The sequence below is a fragment of the Equus asinus genome, chromosome 2 (assembly GCF_041296235.1).
Source record: "Equus asinus isolate D_3611 breed Donkey chromosome 2, EquAss-T2T_v2, whole genome shotgun sequence".
Lineage (NCBI taxonomy): Eukaryota > Metazoa > Chordata > Mammalia > Perissodactyla > Equidae > Equus > Equus asinus.
The window spans coordinates 63,168,099-63,185,947 of NC_091791.1; the positions used below are offsets into that span (position 1 = coordinate 63,168,099).

General features: G+C 37.8%; 1 protein-coding gene across 14 annotated transcripts in view; it reads left to right on the top strand.

Annotated features, from left to right (window-relative positions):
* KAT6B (lysine acetyltransferase 6B) overlaps positions 1-17,849 on the top strand; it is a 193,285-nt gene that overhangs the window by 122,892 nt on the left and 52,544 nt on the right. For all 14 annotated transcript variants that reach the window (XM_070490727.1, XM_070490773.1, XM_044757489.2 and 11 more), the window contains 3 exons: positions 7,806-7,914; positions 17,080-17,195; positions 17,438-17,519. In XM_070490727.1, the coding sequence (XP_070346828.1) occupies positions 7,806-7,914; positions 17,080-17,195; positions 17,438-17,519 (307 nt within the window). The remainder of the gene's footprint in view (positions 1-7,805; positions 7,915-17,079; positions 17,196-17,437; positions 17,520-17,849) is intronic.

Below are 17,849 nucleotides of genomic sequence, written 5' to 3' on the forward strand. Positions count from 1 at the left end.
TCAAAGTACAGAGAATCCTCTTCACTGTGACAAGGAGGCAAAATACGGCAGTCACATTCAAGATCTCCATACATTAGCAATAATAAATCCTTTTGCCCAGTGTAATACAGAAACTCAGTCCAGAGCCAGTGGGGATGATGTAGTCCTCCCTCACAGAACCAATTACCCACAGAGAAGTATAATGAGCAGGAGAGGTGATACTATAGAAATCTATATGGCAAGAGTAAAATTATGGTAAAATTGTTGCCTTTGAAAAGTCTTATATCTCCAATTATCTTCTGGAAAAAATTATTTAGGCATCTAGTCAGGTTAAAATTCATGACAGAATTGCAAGAATAGCCTTAGAATAAAACAAAACGGTACATAGGTGTAGAAAAAATGATGATAGACGCGTCGTAAACAAAGTTCTGCTGCAGACCAAAGGATGTGCTATGAGGGCAAGCTGGTCACCAAACCTTCTTGCAGAGGAATGGCTGCACTGATCACAGTTATAGCACATACCTTTGGGAAGAAGACATCGCTCTTGAAAAATAAGACAATTTAGATTATCACAGGGAGTTTCTACTTTTAAAGTTAGTATATTTCCGAAGACCACATCTTAAGCAGATAGCTGTAAAGGAAAACCCTGAGTGTGCATGATCTATATATCCTAATTAAGAGTGGGCCTGATCTGTTCAGACAGACATCAGTTGAATAAGGTAGGTTAAGTGACAAGAAATGAAGTCCCGCTCTTTAATAGATAAATGTCAAGTAGAGGGCTAAAGTGGCCAAAAAAAAAAAGTTAGCATGTTACCCTAAAAACAACACGAACAGCTTTCAACCTCTGTCCTGGCGCTATCAATTGTGAAGTTTGTAGAAAATAATTCATGACCAATCATAAAGCACCAGCGTTTGTAAAATATTTTCTTTTTAAAATAAGTTGAACAGATTCATGCTCTTATTATAATTTTGTTACCCGCTGCAATGTATTCATTCTCCTTGACTTCTTTTTTTTTCTTTTTTTTACTTGTATTGTTTCTTGAGAAGGAAAAAAGGGAGCAGGGTCACAGTTAGGTACTGGCAACTGGGTGTGGACCCAAATTTATTTTAAACACAATCCATAGTGACTACTACTGAGCAATCCCTGATAGTTAATACTTAGGGTAGTGGCAAGATAATTTTCCTTCTAGCTATTTTTAAATTTTGGTTCTCTCTTGTCAGATTATAGCCAGAGAAGTGCATTTATGCCCAAATGTGTCATTCATTATAAATGGTCGGAGTAGACAAAAGCCTTCAGATTAGATAGTAATGGAACCCACCTTGCCATCAGTGGTGGCTTCACAGGTCACATTGTAGCCATTAAGGATATACATTAAGACAAAGAACAGTAGTCAGTGTTTGGAGACCTGTTGAACTGGAGGAACCGGTTCCTAACCTGAAAGCAGTTCGACCATTTGTTCATTCATTTATTCAAAAATGTACTTGGAGGCTGGAGCTACAGCAATGAACAGAGTCTCTGCCCTCCCGATGGAGCTTTTATAGTTTAGTAAGTGAAATAAAATAGACAAATGATACATAATATGTCAGATAATGATGAGTGTTGTGCGGAAAAATAAAACAAGGCCTGGAGGATGCAGAGGTGCTGGTGAAGGGCAATTTCAGAGAGAATGGTCAGGGATAGCCTCTCTGATAAGGCGGAATACTGAATCAAGCTCCAAATGAAATGAAGGACCGACCGTGGGAAAAGTGGAAGAGCAAAGGGCTTGGAGTCAGCAGGCTGGGGTCCCTCTGTCTACCTGTAAAATGGAGACAGCAAGAGCCGCCAGACCTGTCTCACAGGATTGGTGTTTGGCACAAGTGAGACATTTGAGAAAAGCATTTTGGTAAACAGTGAAGCATTACCTAAACTTCAAATTTCAGTGCCAAACAAAACAAGGGTGCAAATTAAAGAGATAGGTACAGAAGAGTCTTAAAACAGCCCTTTCATGCAACTTGTTTTGCAGTTACTGAATTGAGTTGTCTGAGGTAAAGTGTAGAGAACTTTCTCCAAAGATGAACTTTTTCATACTTGAGTGTGAAGGATTTATGTTCATCTTTCTTCACTTTTATGGTGTTATTCATTTAAGGTTTTATGTTTGTTTATGCTTTTCTTCCTTTGACATCTTTTTCTTTTCTTTTACTTTGAGCTTTCCTTTTATTAATTCAGCTACAGGCCTCTTGGCTCCCACTTGAGGCGTTTTCTACCCTGTTCCTGTACTCCCTGATTAATTCGTTAAAAAAAAAAACTTCTAAGATTAATATTTATAATGGGGGCTCACAGAATCAAAGTCTTTTATAGAGTAATTCTAAACTCCACAGCAGTTCATTTGTGCTGATGTTTATTAAGGACTTGAAGTTGTTCGTTTGCTCTTTTTGTTTTTATAGCCAAAGTGAATTTTGCAATAATTGTAACAATGTTTGAATAGAACTTTATAGTTACAAAGTACTTCACACACTCACTCACATTTGAACTTTAGCAGCACTAGTGCTAGAAAATGTGGACGCTATAGTGCCCTTTGACAAATGAGGAAACCTGAGGCTCACAGAACAAAATTTAACTCCAGGTCTTCCCATGATACAAGCACAAGTACATGAATGAAAAATGCTGAATTGTTTTCAACACTTGGAATTACTAAAATGATATGTTTTGTAAGTAGATTCGAGAAGTTGCAGATGACTCAAGAAGATGACTCCATGGGGGATTATGGAAAGAGAGGGCTATATCCCTGACTGTTGTGAATGGAGACCATGGGGAGAAAACCCTGTTTTATGTCATTGTCAGAAAGAGGATGTGAGCCCTGAGAACCCCTGGCTCTGATCAAGTACATGAGCTTTCATTTATTTTTGTCCGGTTACTTAGACTAACAAGACTATCACATGAAGTTGTTTCCTTCAGGGCAGAAACAAAAGTAACCGTAAGCAAATATAAAATTTCTCAAAAATGCACTGTCATGGATTTAAAGAATGTTTGCTCAGAAAAGGCTATTTTATTTTGAAGTCGAGGGTCCTGAAAACTCTTAAAATGTCTTTTTAAGTATAATAGAATCAATAAAAAATTAGAGCTGGGAAGAGCTTTAGCAATTATCCAGCCTTGGAACCATTGAAATATTTGATCTGGAAAGGACCTTTGAAGAATCCCGGATCCCCGACTTGTACACAGCTCCTTTCTTTGTCCACTGTGGCATCCTCACCATCCTGATGGGGCCCATCCGGCCTCTCCATGGTTTCTTCTGATTACGGCGGCCTTCAGCTGCCTCAAGAAGAATCCATTCCATGAAGACTGTATGATTCCACTTACCTGAGGTACCTAGAGGAGTCAAATTCATGGAGACAGAAAGTAGAAAGGTGGTTGCCTGGGGCTGGGGCGAGGAGGAAGTGGGAAGTTAGTATTTAATGAGGACAGAGCATCAGTTTGGGAAGATGGATGGTGATGCTGGTTGTACAACAATGTGATTATACTTAAGATCACTGAACTGTATACTTAAAAGTGGTTGAGCCTGGTAAATTTTATGTTATGTACATTTTGTCACAATTTAAAAAATAAATAAAGGAAGCAGGAAAAAAATAATCCATTCTATTGCTGGACAGCTCTGTTGGAAAGTTTAACCTCCTCTGCAGTAACCCCTATTGGTCGAAGTTTTATACTCTGGAACCATGGAGGACAAATCTAACCCTTCCAGGACCTGCATGAAGACACCCAGCTTATCCCCTCCCAGCAGTCTCTTCAAGGCTAACTAGCCTCAGTTCCTTCAGGTCCCTCATCCTATTTTGTTTTGTTTTACAATTTATTTGTATCATGATCAAGGTAAGGACTATACCTTGTGATTGGCTGATAAGCCTTGCTTGCTCACTCTGTCTCCCTTTTAATTTATTTGTTGAAGAAACTGGGTCATTTGTCCTCAAGAGTTTTGGTACTTGCATCCCCCTGCTGTATAGATTGACATGTTCCTCTGTCCTCTATATTTCCTGTGAATTGGCAGTTGGTTTGAGATGTTTTATTTTATAAATGCTTATAATCCAACTGTATAATAATTCATTCTAGATCTTTTTTGGGAGTGGAGAGGATACTATTTTTCCCCCTCAGCTTTTTGGAAAATTGCAAACATCCAGAAAAATGGAAGAATAATATAATGAACACCCATGTACCCTTTACATGGGTTCACTAACCGTTTACATTTTGCCACATTTGCTTTCTCTCTCCCTCTCTGTGCACACACATACAAATACACATAGGTTTTCCCCCCTGCATCATTTGAGCTTAAGTTATTGACATCATAGCACTTCACTACAAAATGTTTCAGCAAATAACTCCTAAGAACAAGGACATTCTCCTATTTAATCACAATTATGTTGACTCAAGAAATTTATGCTGTATCTAGTTTATGTATTGTCTACTATTTAGTGCATATTTCCATAATTATCCAAATAATGTCCTTTATAGGGTATTTTTTTTTTTTTTAAGTCAGAATCCAAGCAAGAGTCACAAGTTGTGTTTAGTTTTCATACCAGGTTAGTTTCCTAAATTGATGATTCTTCCTTTTTTTGGGTCTTACATGACTTGACGGGTTTTTTGAAGAGTCCAGGCCAGTAGTTTTACAGAATGCCCCTAAATTGGGGTTTGCCTGATTGTTTCCTTATGATTAGATTCAGGGTAAATGTTTCCAGCAAGAATACTGCATAGGCATTGCTTGAGTCCTTCAGTGCAATGTTCAGCTGCATGATGTCTCCTTGTCCCATGTTGATGATAGGTTTGGTCACTTGGTTAAGGAAGTGTCTGCCAGATTTCTCCACTGTAAGGTTACCTTTTCCCCATTGTAATTAATAAATAATCTGTAGCATATTAATGGTTGCTTTTTAAATAGTTTTGAAAACATATGCCATTAGTCATGGAAGAAATTGGATGGAAGAGATAGTGAGCACATTAGTAAAGAGTTATTGCTGCTGATGGAAAGATCATTTTCAACATTTATTTTCCTGAGAGAACCGAGAAGAGGAGGGGAGGTGGTACAGGTGAGAAATGGGCTTTAGTGAAGACAGACTTGTGTTTAAATGCCAGGTCCACAGCTGAACCTGTGTAACTTTAGAAAAGTCACCTAACTTCTCAGATCCTCAATTTCCTTCCTAAAATGGGTATAATAATATACATTCCTGACAGGATTGTTAAGGTGATTAGATGAGATACAGTGTATGAGCGGCCTCTAACCTAGCAGCTCCCCTAGGACGGTTACATGGGAAATGAGGAGGAGGTACTTCCTGAGCAGTTTGCAGAGTTTAAACCTATTCATGAGTGTTAATTCTCTGAAATATGCAGGCACGTTGATGAGAAGATGTGATCAACAAGTTAGGAGCCTTTGTGAAATTTCAAAGAAAAGGAATTAAGAATTGGGAATGTTTGGTTCTGTTTTCAGACTCTTAATATGATCTGTCAGTAGTGGATGTGTAGAATCGAGTTGCCATTTATTCAGACCTCTTTCTGACAGCAATCCATTTTAATCTAGTACCAGGGATTATTTTTTGAAACAATTTACATGTAGTCTGATTGAGAATAGTGAATCATAATAATTCTGTGACCCATTTACATGCATTACTGTAAAAGTTTCATTTCATACAAGTGACAAATTTTTAAAGTTAATTAGACTCAGCTATACTGAGGTTAGTACAAAGTGCTTTGAATTATCAATAATTCAGCAGGGCAGACATTTCTGTATAATGCAGTGGTTTTATAGAGTATTGTGAGATAGTTATCCCTAAAATAAATGGATGTGAGCATACATCAGCATGGAGGGGTTCACTTGAATGTGGCGTGAAGTGATAGCATCTATGCTTTCCATTATTGGGAAGAGTGTGGGACATCAGTCTTTCTGGCCATGAACTACTAGCAACCTTTGTCCTTTGTGTTACCTTTAGTTAAAAATGAAAAATGAGCTGAATGCTGGCTGATGGCCATGTCTTTCTTACAATGAAAATTCATCTGGGAAAGAAAAATGGGATCGCAGATTTGGATTTGTTTCATTGCATGAATGATATGTGACATTTTGTAAATTATTTATCACTGCAAGGTGGCAGCAATGGCTTGAGCATTGTTATATCAAATGAAAGCAAGAATCCCATTAGTACGGGGACTGGGTTTTAGCTAGAATCTGTCAGGGGAATGTTGTCACTTTAAAACCAGATTGTTCCTTTAATTGCTATTTAAAGGAACAAAAGTGTTCCCAAGGTACTGCAGTTGAGCAGTTGCAAATAATAACTATGGATCCATAATTATGCAGTGCTGATTATCTGGCATTTAAAAAATTGTGGCTGGAGTTGGTGACCAATTTGTTGTAGCTTGTCTTTTTTGGTTTTTCTAATACACAGTGTTTTATACTCTGCTTTTTAACTGGGGCTACAAAAATACATTTGCAAAGCTACTTCAGAAAGTAAAGCCGGTGCATATTAACAAATTAAAACAAAAATAAGGACAAGATAACGAACACTTATATTGTAAGATGAAATTAACAGTCATATTGAACAATTTTGCAAATGCTTGGTCATAAGACAAGTTTTGTTTTTTGATGACATGTTGTCAGAGTGAGCCAAGATATTTGTTGGAATTATAACCATTTTAAATACTATCTTAGAGATGAGGGTTTTTTTTTTTTTCATTTATTCAGTTGGCAAATATATTTTGAGTGCCTACTGTGCTTCAGACATTGTATTAGGCATTTGGGATGGAGTAGCTGAACAAATGAAGTTTATTCTATGCTGATATATATTTAGAAAGTAAGACATAACATAATCTTCTTTTTCATTTACATTAGAGAAACATTTGTGATTATGCTACGTTTTCTTGCCCTGAATTTTTGATATGTGAGATTCAAATAGAAATACATTATAGTTACATTCAGATGGCTAGCAGACAACATGTGTGAAGGCTTGGAATATGCAATAAAATTTTAGTTTTCATACAGTTTTGGCTGTTCAAAATAATTTGATCAGATCTATAGGCACAGTCATCTATTCACATGGATGGGAATACTAGCATTGCTAGTATACTCCATAAACAACAATGGAGACACTAAAATATATGCAGATTTATATACATCATTAAAAGCAGTTTCCTTAGTGAGAGTTAAAGGGTGCTAGGGGGTTAGACAAATGTTTTGTTGTTCCTTCTATTAAAGTGGAAATGTCAGAGATTGAGAGTTTATCTCCTTTGTGTGGCATGGTGTGGTTTACTTTTGAAGCCATGCCAGAGACATGCCTTGTTAATGGTCTTTTGATCTTTTCAAGTGCTCCTATAGAATTTTAAAGTTCTTGCTTAGCTCTAACTCTGTTATTATGTCACCTAAAAACATACCAAGATTTTATGTCAAATATTTAATAGATGAAAAGTAGTAACCTGCACTAAAACATTTAATAAAGCTTAAACAATCTGACCTAACTAGATGATATTCATAGATTATAATATTGAATAGATGAATCAATTTAAGCAAATAGATTATGGGAACGATTGAGATTTCAAATGAATCCTTGATAATGTTCATTTCAGGAAGGTTTTATAATATATAAAGGTCTTAGATTTTATTGGTTAAATAAAAATTACTTCTGAATTTTAGATATTATACATTAGGTAATACTTTAGTATCAAATAACTTAAGAGCTTTTTTTATTAGCAGAAAATATTGATTTGAATACCTTTTTAGCATGTTTTTTTGTTAGATATGTAAGAAGATTTTGACTTTAATGTTTTGTTTTTAATTTTGAAATGGAAAACTAACTTTTTTTTCATTTTAATTCTGTCATAGCCCCGTGCTGATCCCATTCCAATATGTAGCTTCTGTTTGGGGACTAAAGAATCAAATCGTGAAAAGAAAGCAGAAGAACTCCTCTCTTGTGCAGATTGTGGCAGTAGTGGTAAGTTGGTATTTTTTGTATGTATGTACAATGACTCCCCTTTATAACTACATGCTGTTTATCTCTTTACCAATCTGTATTTGTTATTTAAAGCAATTATGTGGTAATGGCATAGGTTTTAAGTTTAAAAAGTAAGTGCAGGTAGAGGGGGGAAATAGTGCCAGTATATTAGTACTGACGTAAAGATATTACATATGTTGATATAACGCTATGTATTAAAATTTATAATTAAGCTTTGATTTCATACCAGCATTGATCATTCATTGTGGAGTATTCTGCATTGCAGGTTAAATTCAGTGTAGAGAATTCTGAGTTTTCAAGGTGGATACAACTAGAATGACTTGTTTTCTATAACCTGAAGTCTCAATTTGAGATACTTGATTTGGAATATGTAGTGTTTCAGGTCATGACACCTACTGGTGAAATATAGTATTACAGCCCAGCTCTGTGTGACTTCAAATGAAAGGGACAGTATTCTGGAAACTGCAGTGATAGAATCAAAAAATCATCAGGCATGAAAGAAATTCAAATTGCCTAGAATAAGATAGGAAAAGAATAATCTAGGCAGAAGGTGATGTTGAAATTAAGGAATTGCTGGGTAGGGATACTAGACTGTTGCCAAATGGCCATACCCAAAATGCTTTCAAGGTAGCTGTCACCTCTGCCTTTTTCTCAATATAAGATTTTAAGACCATAGTCTAGTTTTATAATGGAGCTTAAAAGTCAAATTATGCTTATATTAAGAGAATTTGTCTTACCAAGCCAGTCTTCCTTCTCGGTAAACAGGTGATAGTTGCCTAGGTGAGACAGATATATATGGTTATATATATGTGTGTATGTATACACACACACATATACACATACTTAGATACACACATATAACACAAATATATATATCAACAGATTAAGTGATGGTTATTGGATTTTTAAAAATTAATGTGTTAATTTTTAAAATTTTCTTCTCCTAGACTACTGAAACTTTTATCCCCCACATGTTATTTTAAAATTCATGACCAAGTAGTTCTCTCGTTATAAATATCTTTAGAAACAACAACAAACCTGCAAAATACCCTGACGGCTTCATTTAGGATGTCAGTATAGTATAGTGGTTAAGAGCAAACTTGAGAGCCAGCCATAGCCCAGCTCCTCTACCTTGAGTTACTTGTTTAACCATTCTGAGCCTGAGTTTCCTCATTAGAAAATTAGATGATGGTAGCACCTACCTCTTGGGTTTTGTGGGAGTTAAATGAGAGAATGCAAGTAAGTAGCCTAACACAGGGGCTGCCAGAAGTATGGTAAGTGAACTGTAAATGTCAGCCATTGTTACTATTTGGCACGTTTGATATTGTTGTCCTTGATTGCTGTGAGTAATTTAAAATCTTGTCACCATGTGTGACAGCTGCTTGATGGTTGGGTAGAAGAAATATTTCACACTGAGGAATGACGGTGTTGTGTAATGCTTCTTCCTTCTCCTATGAAGTTTTAACTTGATAGGCCCTATGTGGTTCTGCAGCCTTCAGGACCTGACTAGGAGAGGAGAGCCTTGGAAATAAGACATTGTAAACTCTGCTTGAGAAATGCATTCTGACAGTCTTTTTGATAGGCTTCACAGATTCATTAAAATTCTTTTACCTGCCCATGGTATCATGGATAGTGACAAAAGGGCATGGAAACATTATCTGTGTGTTCAGTTTAATAAATTTCAACCATACAATCTCCCTGTTTTATCCTGGTGAGGTAGTGCCTCACTCATCAGTTCTGACTCTGTAGTTATCTTTTGGGTTTTCTCACGAGGCCCATTCTGAATGAATTATTCTTTTGTTTAACTGCCTGATCAGTGTAGTGGTGTTCACTTGTCTAGGGTTTGCCCTTTGTGATTTTTAAGGTGGTACTTTAAAAACACCCTTCATTGTTTAATTTCTTGAGTATCTATTTGTCTGAGCGCCTAGACAGATTAATTAACGCAGTTAATGTGGGAAGAAAAGTTCCCTTCCTATATTTTCTTACCTCTGGTGATACACTTGCCTGAGTTGACAAAGAATTCATGATCATTATCTTTTAGATCATAACTTCATGGCCTCCTTCACAGGGTATAAAGGTGTAATTCTAACAGGCAGATCTTAGATTTTCTGATATAATCATCTCCCTCCGTCTTTCCAGATTGAAGACCTGCCAAAGGAGAGGTTTCATCTCCTTTATACTTCAAGGTCACTGAAATTCTTTTCCTCTGAAGTTTCTTATTTCCTCAGGGTGTGTAGGTGTAGTGTTATATTTTCTCTTTTCAAAAACAGTCTCTTGTTTTCTCTTTTAACAAATGGAGAAGAATGGATTGAGGATAGTGTCTAGAAGGGTTACATAGCTAGAGTCATTTTGTGAGCCAGTCTTTCCCCCTCCCTTCAGGTAGAAAGAGCCAGAGGCTTTGGAGTCAAGGTATGGGTCATGGCAGAAATTCAAGCCCTGGGGTCAGAGTGCTTCTCTGGACTCAGCAAAGGGATCTGGCTCTAGTGTTGAGGTTCACTTAATCTTCTCTTGAGTGTACTGTGCCATTCCGGATTTAACTAATATTTAAGTCATTAGGAACCCATTCTTCCTAACTCAGGGAGATGCACTATAGATGTTTACTTCATCTGGTAGATCAGATGAGTGGACTTTTTTATTTGCTAGTCATTAAATAGAAGAATCAAAATAAAATATGATTCTTCTTAGAGAGCTTGGAGGATTCTTATAGTCATAAAGCTCTGTTGTGACACCTTGGTAATTATAGGGAAAAAAGAATAAAAAAGGCCAGCATGGCTCAACAATCCCCTCTAATAATGGTGGAAGCCCCATTGTCATGGTCCAGTCCAGTTTCTCAAGGGGGAATTACAGAGTATTTGGTACCCTTAGTCGGCCTTATGGAAATGGCCGCTCTCTCACACACAGAAGAGTCCATTGGTTCTAGGATTGAATCAAGACTTTGTAATGATTAGAGGAATTCTTAATGTAAGATGTTTATGTGAAAAAAATACCCATAGCAGTATAAAATCAAAAAAAGAAAATGTAGATAGATGGCAGCCCATAAGGAGGATCATTCTTAAATGTGTTTCCCATATGTGCCTGTTGCTTTTTGGTCAACCTCTATCTGAAGTACCATTTGTATGATGTCACATTTAGACTCTGCTTAGATTTCAGAGATGTGAGTAATAAATGTTTCCTTCTGCTTAGATCATGAAGTAAAGCCAATTAGAAATTTCTCTATTTTTAAGATGGCTCAGGGTTGCAAATGGGCAATATTTTCTTTAACTATGTTTTTCCTGCTAAAAATTCTTTTGAAAATCAAGTTTGCAGGTAGTAAAATGTGAGGTGAGGTGCGTGATGCAAGGAGCCCCAAATGTGGTGTTCCAATTCTCTTCTGCTTGCTGGAGGTTTAGCTGCAGTTTTCCATATCTGTAAAATGCAGAGGGTGACGTCTGCAGCCTGCGTCCCCAGGATTGTTGTAAGGATCCAATGAGATAATGATATGAAGATTATTAGTAACTATAAAACATTACATAAATGTGGAAGATTATTCTAAACACTAATGTGAATATGAGAATCATCAGATAGTCTTCAGGTCTATCGAAATGTTGGGACTAGGAACGGATTTTACTTGACTTTCATGGATCAGCCTACTTTGAAATTAACACTGTTACATTCTCTTTGCCTCATTAAGACCAAATTATGTTTAATTAGCTTCACATAAGTATTAGATATTATACCAAATGAAATTTTGTGTCTGCTGCTTAGATTGCTGGGTGGTTAAATCTTACTTACAGATGACTTGTGTGCATGTGTGTTTTCAAATTAGCAAATCTAAGATAAGTGCACAGTTCAAAATTACAGCATCATTCTAAGTGGAAGCTCATTGAAACTGGAGACAGAGAAAAACTGCTGTGATGCAGTTGGGAGAGGAAGAAAAATCACCTTTGTATAGTAAAGGGAGCAAGAGCTGTGAGGTCGAATATCAGTCTGCACTCAGGAGACTTGAAGTCTCTCTGGGTTTGTCTTTATTTGTGTGTTAACCCTGAGCAAACTTGGCCTGCCTTCTGCTTCCAGAGTGAGCTAGTAGGTGCATTATATGGATACATAGGTATACAAAAAAGATCGCTAGTTTCTTAAGATCACTGTGAGAAAACCCAGGGATTGGTTGGTTAGTCGTCCGGTTTTGCACTGAGTAGACACAGATTGAATAATTAGGTTGAGAAGGAGACCCCTGACTAGAAAGAAACCTAAAGATGTAATCCAAAGAGGAATAGATAGGGATGGAGGAGGAAGGATTGATGAGCCCCACCCTCCACAAGCCCAAAGCTGGATTGACCATCCAAGTGGAGAAACAGGAAGCAGAAACCTTGCTTTGGCCTGTTATTTCACTAAAATTGTGCTTGTCGGGATTAAAAGTGACCTCCATGTAGCAAAATCTAAAGGTCACTTTTCAGTCTTCGTCAGAAGCTAATGGACATCTTTCAGTCCACATCAGATACTCCTCTCAGCCATGTTTGACCTAAGGATCTTTTTCCTTGAAATGTTCTCTTGCTTTGACTTCTGTGGTATTGTGTTCTCTGTGTTTTCTCTCTACCACTTCCTTCCACATCTTTTGTTAGCTCCTGGGCCTCTCTTCATCCCTTCAGTGTTTCTTCAGGCCTCTGTCCTTGGCTCTGTGTTTGTTCCTTTGCTTCAGGTCTTCTCCTGAGCTCCAGACCTCGGGTGTAAATGCCTCCAAAACTTCTCCACTTGGACACCCCATAGGCTCCCCAGAATTAATATCCAAAACAGCTTATCAAGCTTGCACTGCTGCCTCCACCCCAAAACAACCACCACAACAGTAACAACAGAAATCTCAGCAAACAAACAAGGTCTAGCTTCTCCTCAGGGATTTCTTATTTCAGCAAATGGCACCCACCGGCTCACAGGTGTGCTGTGACTGTGAATGAGCATGGGTGCCATTCGTACTCATTCAGTTCCACAAACCATCCTCTGTCCTTTTCTCTCACACCAAGGAATCACCAAAAATACATTGATTCTGTGTCCTAATAAATATCCTACATCCTCAGTATATCCACACCCCCACCAAACCCAGTCAGTCTGCTATTATAGTAACCTAAATCTCATCTTGACCCTCTTTCCCCTCACCGGTTTTCCACACTGCAGCCTAAGTTACTTTTTTAAATTATAAAACTAATCACAGATTTGTTTTTTATTTTATTTTATTTTTTTTGGTGAGGAAGATTGGCCCTGAGCTAACATCCATGCCAATCTTCCTCTGTTTTGTATATGGGATGCCACCACAGCATGGCCTGATGAGTGGTGTGTAGGTCTGTGCCCGGATCCAAACCTGTGAACCCTGAGCCCCCAGAGCAGAGAACACAAACCCAACCACTATGCCACCGGGCTGGCCCCTAAATCACAGAATTTTTTTTAGTGGCTACCAATTACCCTTAAGAAATCCATTCTTTAATATAGCCTAGAAAACTTTCCTGGACTGGGCTCCTCTTAACTCCATTCCACATCCATCCCTTTCATATTCTGCACACTAGTCACATTGAACCTTTTTCCACTCCTTAAATGTACCATGTTGTTCTCTCCCTCTGCACATGCTAACTTCTCCTGTCCTGCCCCTCCTCTCGTCCCATCTAACCTCATTCATCCTTCGGGTCTCTTCTATAGGAAGGTCTTCCTTTAACCTCCTGCTAGATTCTTCCCTATCGCTGAGCCACCCATTGTCACGCGTTAATTTAATTCTTGTTTAATGTCTATTTCTCCTTTTAGACTATATGATCTGAATTGTCTGTCTTTTTCCTCACTGGTCTCAGATGGACTGGTGGTTGGTTAGATAGCTAGTCCGAGGGACCCACTGCCTGAGTCCTTATTAGTTTTTCATTGCTGCTGTAACAAGTTACCACAAAGTTGTTGACAGAATTCAGTTCCTTGTGTTTGTAGGAGTGAGATCCCCATTTTCTTGCTTTCTCTCTGGTGAGGGTCGTTCCCTGCTTCTAGAGGCCACCCATATTCCTTGGCTTGTGGGACCCCCCTTCTTCCATCTTCAAAGCTAGCAAAGCTGGCTGGAGTCCTTCTCCTGCTTTGCATCTCTCCTCTTCCTGCTTTCATCTCATCTTACTAACCTAGCTGGAAAAGGTTCTCTGCTTTTAAGTACTTGTGATTAGATAGGGTCTACCCAGATAATCCAGGATAATCTCCCCATCACAAAGCCTGTGCCCTTAGTCACATCTACAAAGTCCCTTTTGCCATGGCAGGCAATATATTTACAGGTTACAGGGGTTATAGCAGAGACCTCTTTGGGGGCGTTATTCTGTCTGCTACAGAGCCTATGCCTTTTTTCTACCACAGTACTTCCTCCAAAAATCATTTCTACTCGTTTGTGGTCTCATCGGTACTTGTTTAATTTTAAGCAGTATCCCTTTAGTTTTACTAGATAAAACTGTTATAAGCTTCTAGTGCTTAATATGTGTTTGTAGTAAGAATGAATGAGTGAATGAATACGTATTATGCTCTCAAATATGATAAATTGCAAACCACGAAAATAAAACAAATCCAGAAAGACAAACCATTAAGAATTTTGTCAGCAGAGAGAACCCGAATTTTAGAGGGAATTTGTGAGTTTATGGAATGGCTAAATGGGAGATAAGGAATTACATTATCAGTAGCACTGTTGTCCTTTATCTAATTACTATAGATTGTGAGGAGTATACCAAGACTCAGTTAGTCTTTTGTGTTAATTTAAAGTTGGTCATGAGAAAATACAATGGAAATGTTTCTTCATCCCTCAGCATCCTTTACAAAATCATAGAAATTCAGAGCTGGAAGGGATCTATGGCCAATTCTCTTGAGCTAAATAAAGGTACGATTGCTGCCTAAAGGAAAGATAGGCTGGAGATTTTAAAATTTGACAGGGTAGCTTAAATGGTACTAGTTGAGATATAATATTGCTTAAAGTGAGAGAAAGCAAAAAGAAGTAGAGTATTCCTCACTCTTGATTGAAAGTGGCTGAAATCCATTAATCTTCAAAATGTATAATTACTAAAAAGTATTTTTCAAAGCATACCTGTGAGAATAAATAGTGAGCTATAATATGATGTGAATTACCCTTAGTTACTGAATATTAAGCTACAGAGTACAAAAGCAGATTTTAATGTAGAGAAAAATTTAGTGCATGAAATTGAGGTCATATGTGCTAGTGATGTATGACTTACAGGAAGTCGTAAAAAGGCTGAAAAAAAGAGAAGTAAATGGTATACTTTTAAACTGATGGGACCCATTTTAAGGGTGGAATTTAAATTGCTGTTCTTTAAAACTTGAATTTTTATCCCCCTCACCATATAAGGGGGAAAGTACTCCCTGATCAAGGTAAGACCTCTCCCCTCCCCCTTCAGAGTATACTTCTCAAAGTCGACAAGCAAGCTGTCTTTGTTTGCTGTTCCTGAGCAGAAAGAGGTGATTGATATCATTTTTATATATTTAACTCCCCCACCCCTGGGCATTCATTTGAGTGAGAGAAGCCCTTGTAAAAGAATGGTGTGGTAGGTTAAATGCCTGGGTGTCTCTTCTGCCTGAGGTCGCAATCCTATGACAACATTTTATTTGCTCAACATCTTAAATACAGATGTTGAGTTGGTTTTTTTTTTTTAACTCAGGAATAGTGCGCTTTTATTAACAGCATTGATGATTGATTTTGAATGTTTTTACTTCAAAAAGCCCAATCTCTTGGTGGGTGGAATTTTATGAAGCACCTGTTAAGCTTTAGGGAGGAGGACCTTTTTGGCAGCAACCCAAAATACATATTTAAACAATGAGCCTGCCAAAGTCAGGAAATTATAAAACAGTTTTGAAATTGCAGAATCTGCTTTTCTTTATTACCCTTCAGGTTTCTTTTGCAGCTTGGTTATAAGTTCTTTCACATGGGATTTGCTAATGTTCTTACTATTTTAAAACCAGATTTAGAAAAATAAAATCAAGTTTGGAGATCTCAGGTTTATGTGATAAAAGACCATCAGATTTTAAACTGAACTGCCTTTCAAAGAGTCTAGGCTTGCACTCCCCAAGCCTTTTGGAGGAATCTATTACTCACTGCGGCCTGGCTGGCTTCCTTGAATGACGTAGCCCCTCAGGGCCTCCAGATTTGCTCTGTGAAGTGAGAGCTGCTAGATGAAAAGTGTACCCGAAACAGTGTGGAAAAGCTAAATACTCAGAAAAATTGGGGAAGCCTGCCGAGGGTGTGCTTTTTGACGTATTCTATTGACCTGGATCTTTCAACTTCTGACCTCTCAAATTCAATGTTTCTGCTCTTACTTCCAGAATTTAAATTCAGGGATTTGGGGGCAAGATAGCAATAGTATCTTCTTTGTATATCCCAGCAATGGGATATTCTTTGTATACTCTTGTTTTGTTTTGTTTTGTTTTAGCATTTGTAGTTACATTATGTTAAGCAGCCCCAGTTTTTTATTTAGCTAACTGTTGTTTGAAGTTTTATGATTTCATCACACACAGAGAGCAGGAATTGTTTGCACTTCAGCACTCCACTCAGTCTGGCAGACCAGAACACTTTGGGTAAATGGTGGTTGATGAAGATGGCGAGGGCAGGAGGTTTAACAGAAGACACAGGAGAACATGATCTGAGCATACGTTATCTTCAAGTTCTCCAAGACTTGTGATTGGAATTGGTATAAATTTTCCAAATTTCTCTTAGGGAAAACATTTGTACAGTCACTGCAGTACATACGGGGAAAGAAAAGGCAGAAAGGAAAGTATACCATGGATTCTCTGATCTTTTTGTATTTTCAAGTTGTTAAGTTTCTTTGGCTGACATCATTGCTATCGACTAAGTCTTAGGGAAAGGAAGTTTAAAAAATCTCAGGTACGGGGCTGGCCCCTTGGCCGAGTGGTTAAGTTCGCGCACTCCGCTGCAGGCGACCCAGTGTTTCGTTGGTTCGAATCCTGGGCGTGGACATGGCACTGCTCATCAAACCATGCTGAGGCAGCGTCCCACATGCCACAACTAGAAGAACCCACAACGAAGAATATACAACTATGTACGGGGGGGGGGCTTTGGGGAGAAAAAGGAAAAAATAAAATCTTAAAAAAAAAAATCTCAGGCACCATTCCCATAAAGCAATTTGCTTTTTATTCTTATAGGACACCCATCCTGTTTGAAATTTTGTCCTGAATTAACAACAAATGTAAAGGCCTTAAGATGGCAGTGCATCGAATGCAAGACCTGCAGTGCATGTAGAATCCAAGGCAAAAATGCAGTGAGTATGACTCTCAATAGTCCATCTCCAGGTAAATTGTTAGTTTTCAGTGTTAAAGTTTTTCTTTTTTGTAGACTGTGGCTATTTTCTTTTTAAAGTTTTAAATACACAAATGTCAGATTTCAACAGGGATGGCGGTGCTCCTTCATTACATTTTATTACTATTAATCGGATAACATAAGAATTGTGGCATTTTACAGTTGATTTCAGTCTCAATTAGTCTCTAATATGCTGTATTACAGGATAATATGCTTTTTTGTGACTCCTGTGATAGAGGATTCCATATGGAGTGCTGTGACCCCCCACTTTCCAGAATGCCAAAAGGTGAACTTTTAAACCGTATTAAAAATGTGTTTTATTACATACTCATTAGCCTTGTCGTGATGTCTGACAGCTCAGAGGTATACAGGTTCCTGAGGCATTTTTTCATCCCTCCCACCTTCCTTATACTTTTGGGTTTGGCACAGGTTGTAAACAGAGGAGTGTAAAAGCATTTAGTTTGAGGGTAATGTGTGTAATAAAGACTGATTTAGACACAGGGATAAAAAAGACCATTCCTCTCCAAAAAGCACTCCCCTATTAGAATAAGTTTAGATTAGGTAGGTCAAAAGTTTAGAATACACTCCATATTCTTCAGTACTGTGTTCAGAGGTA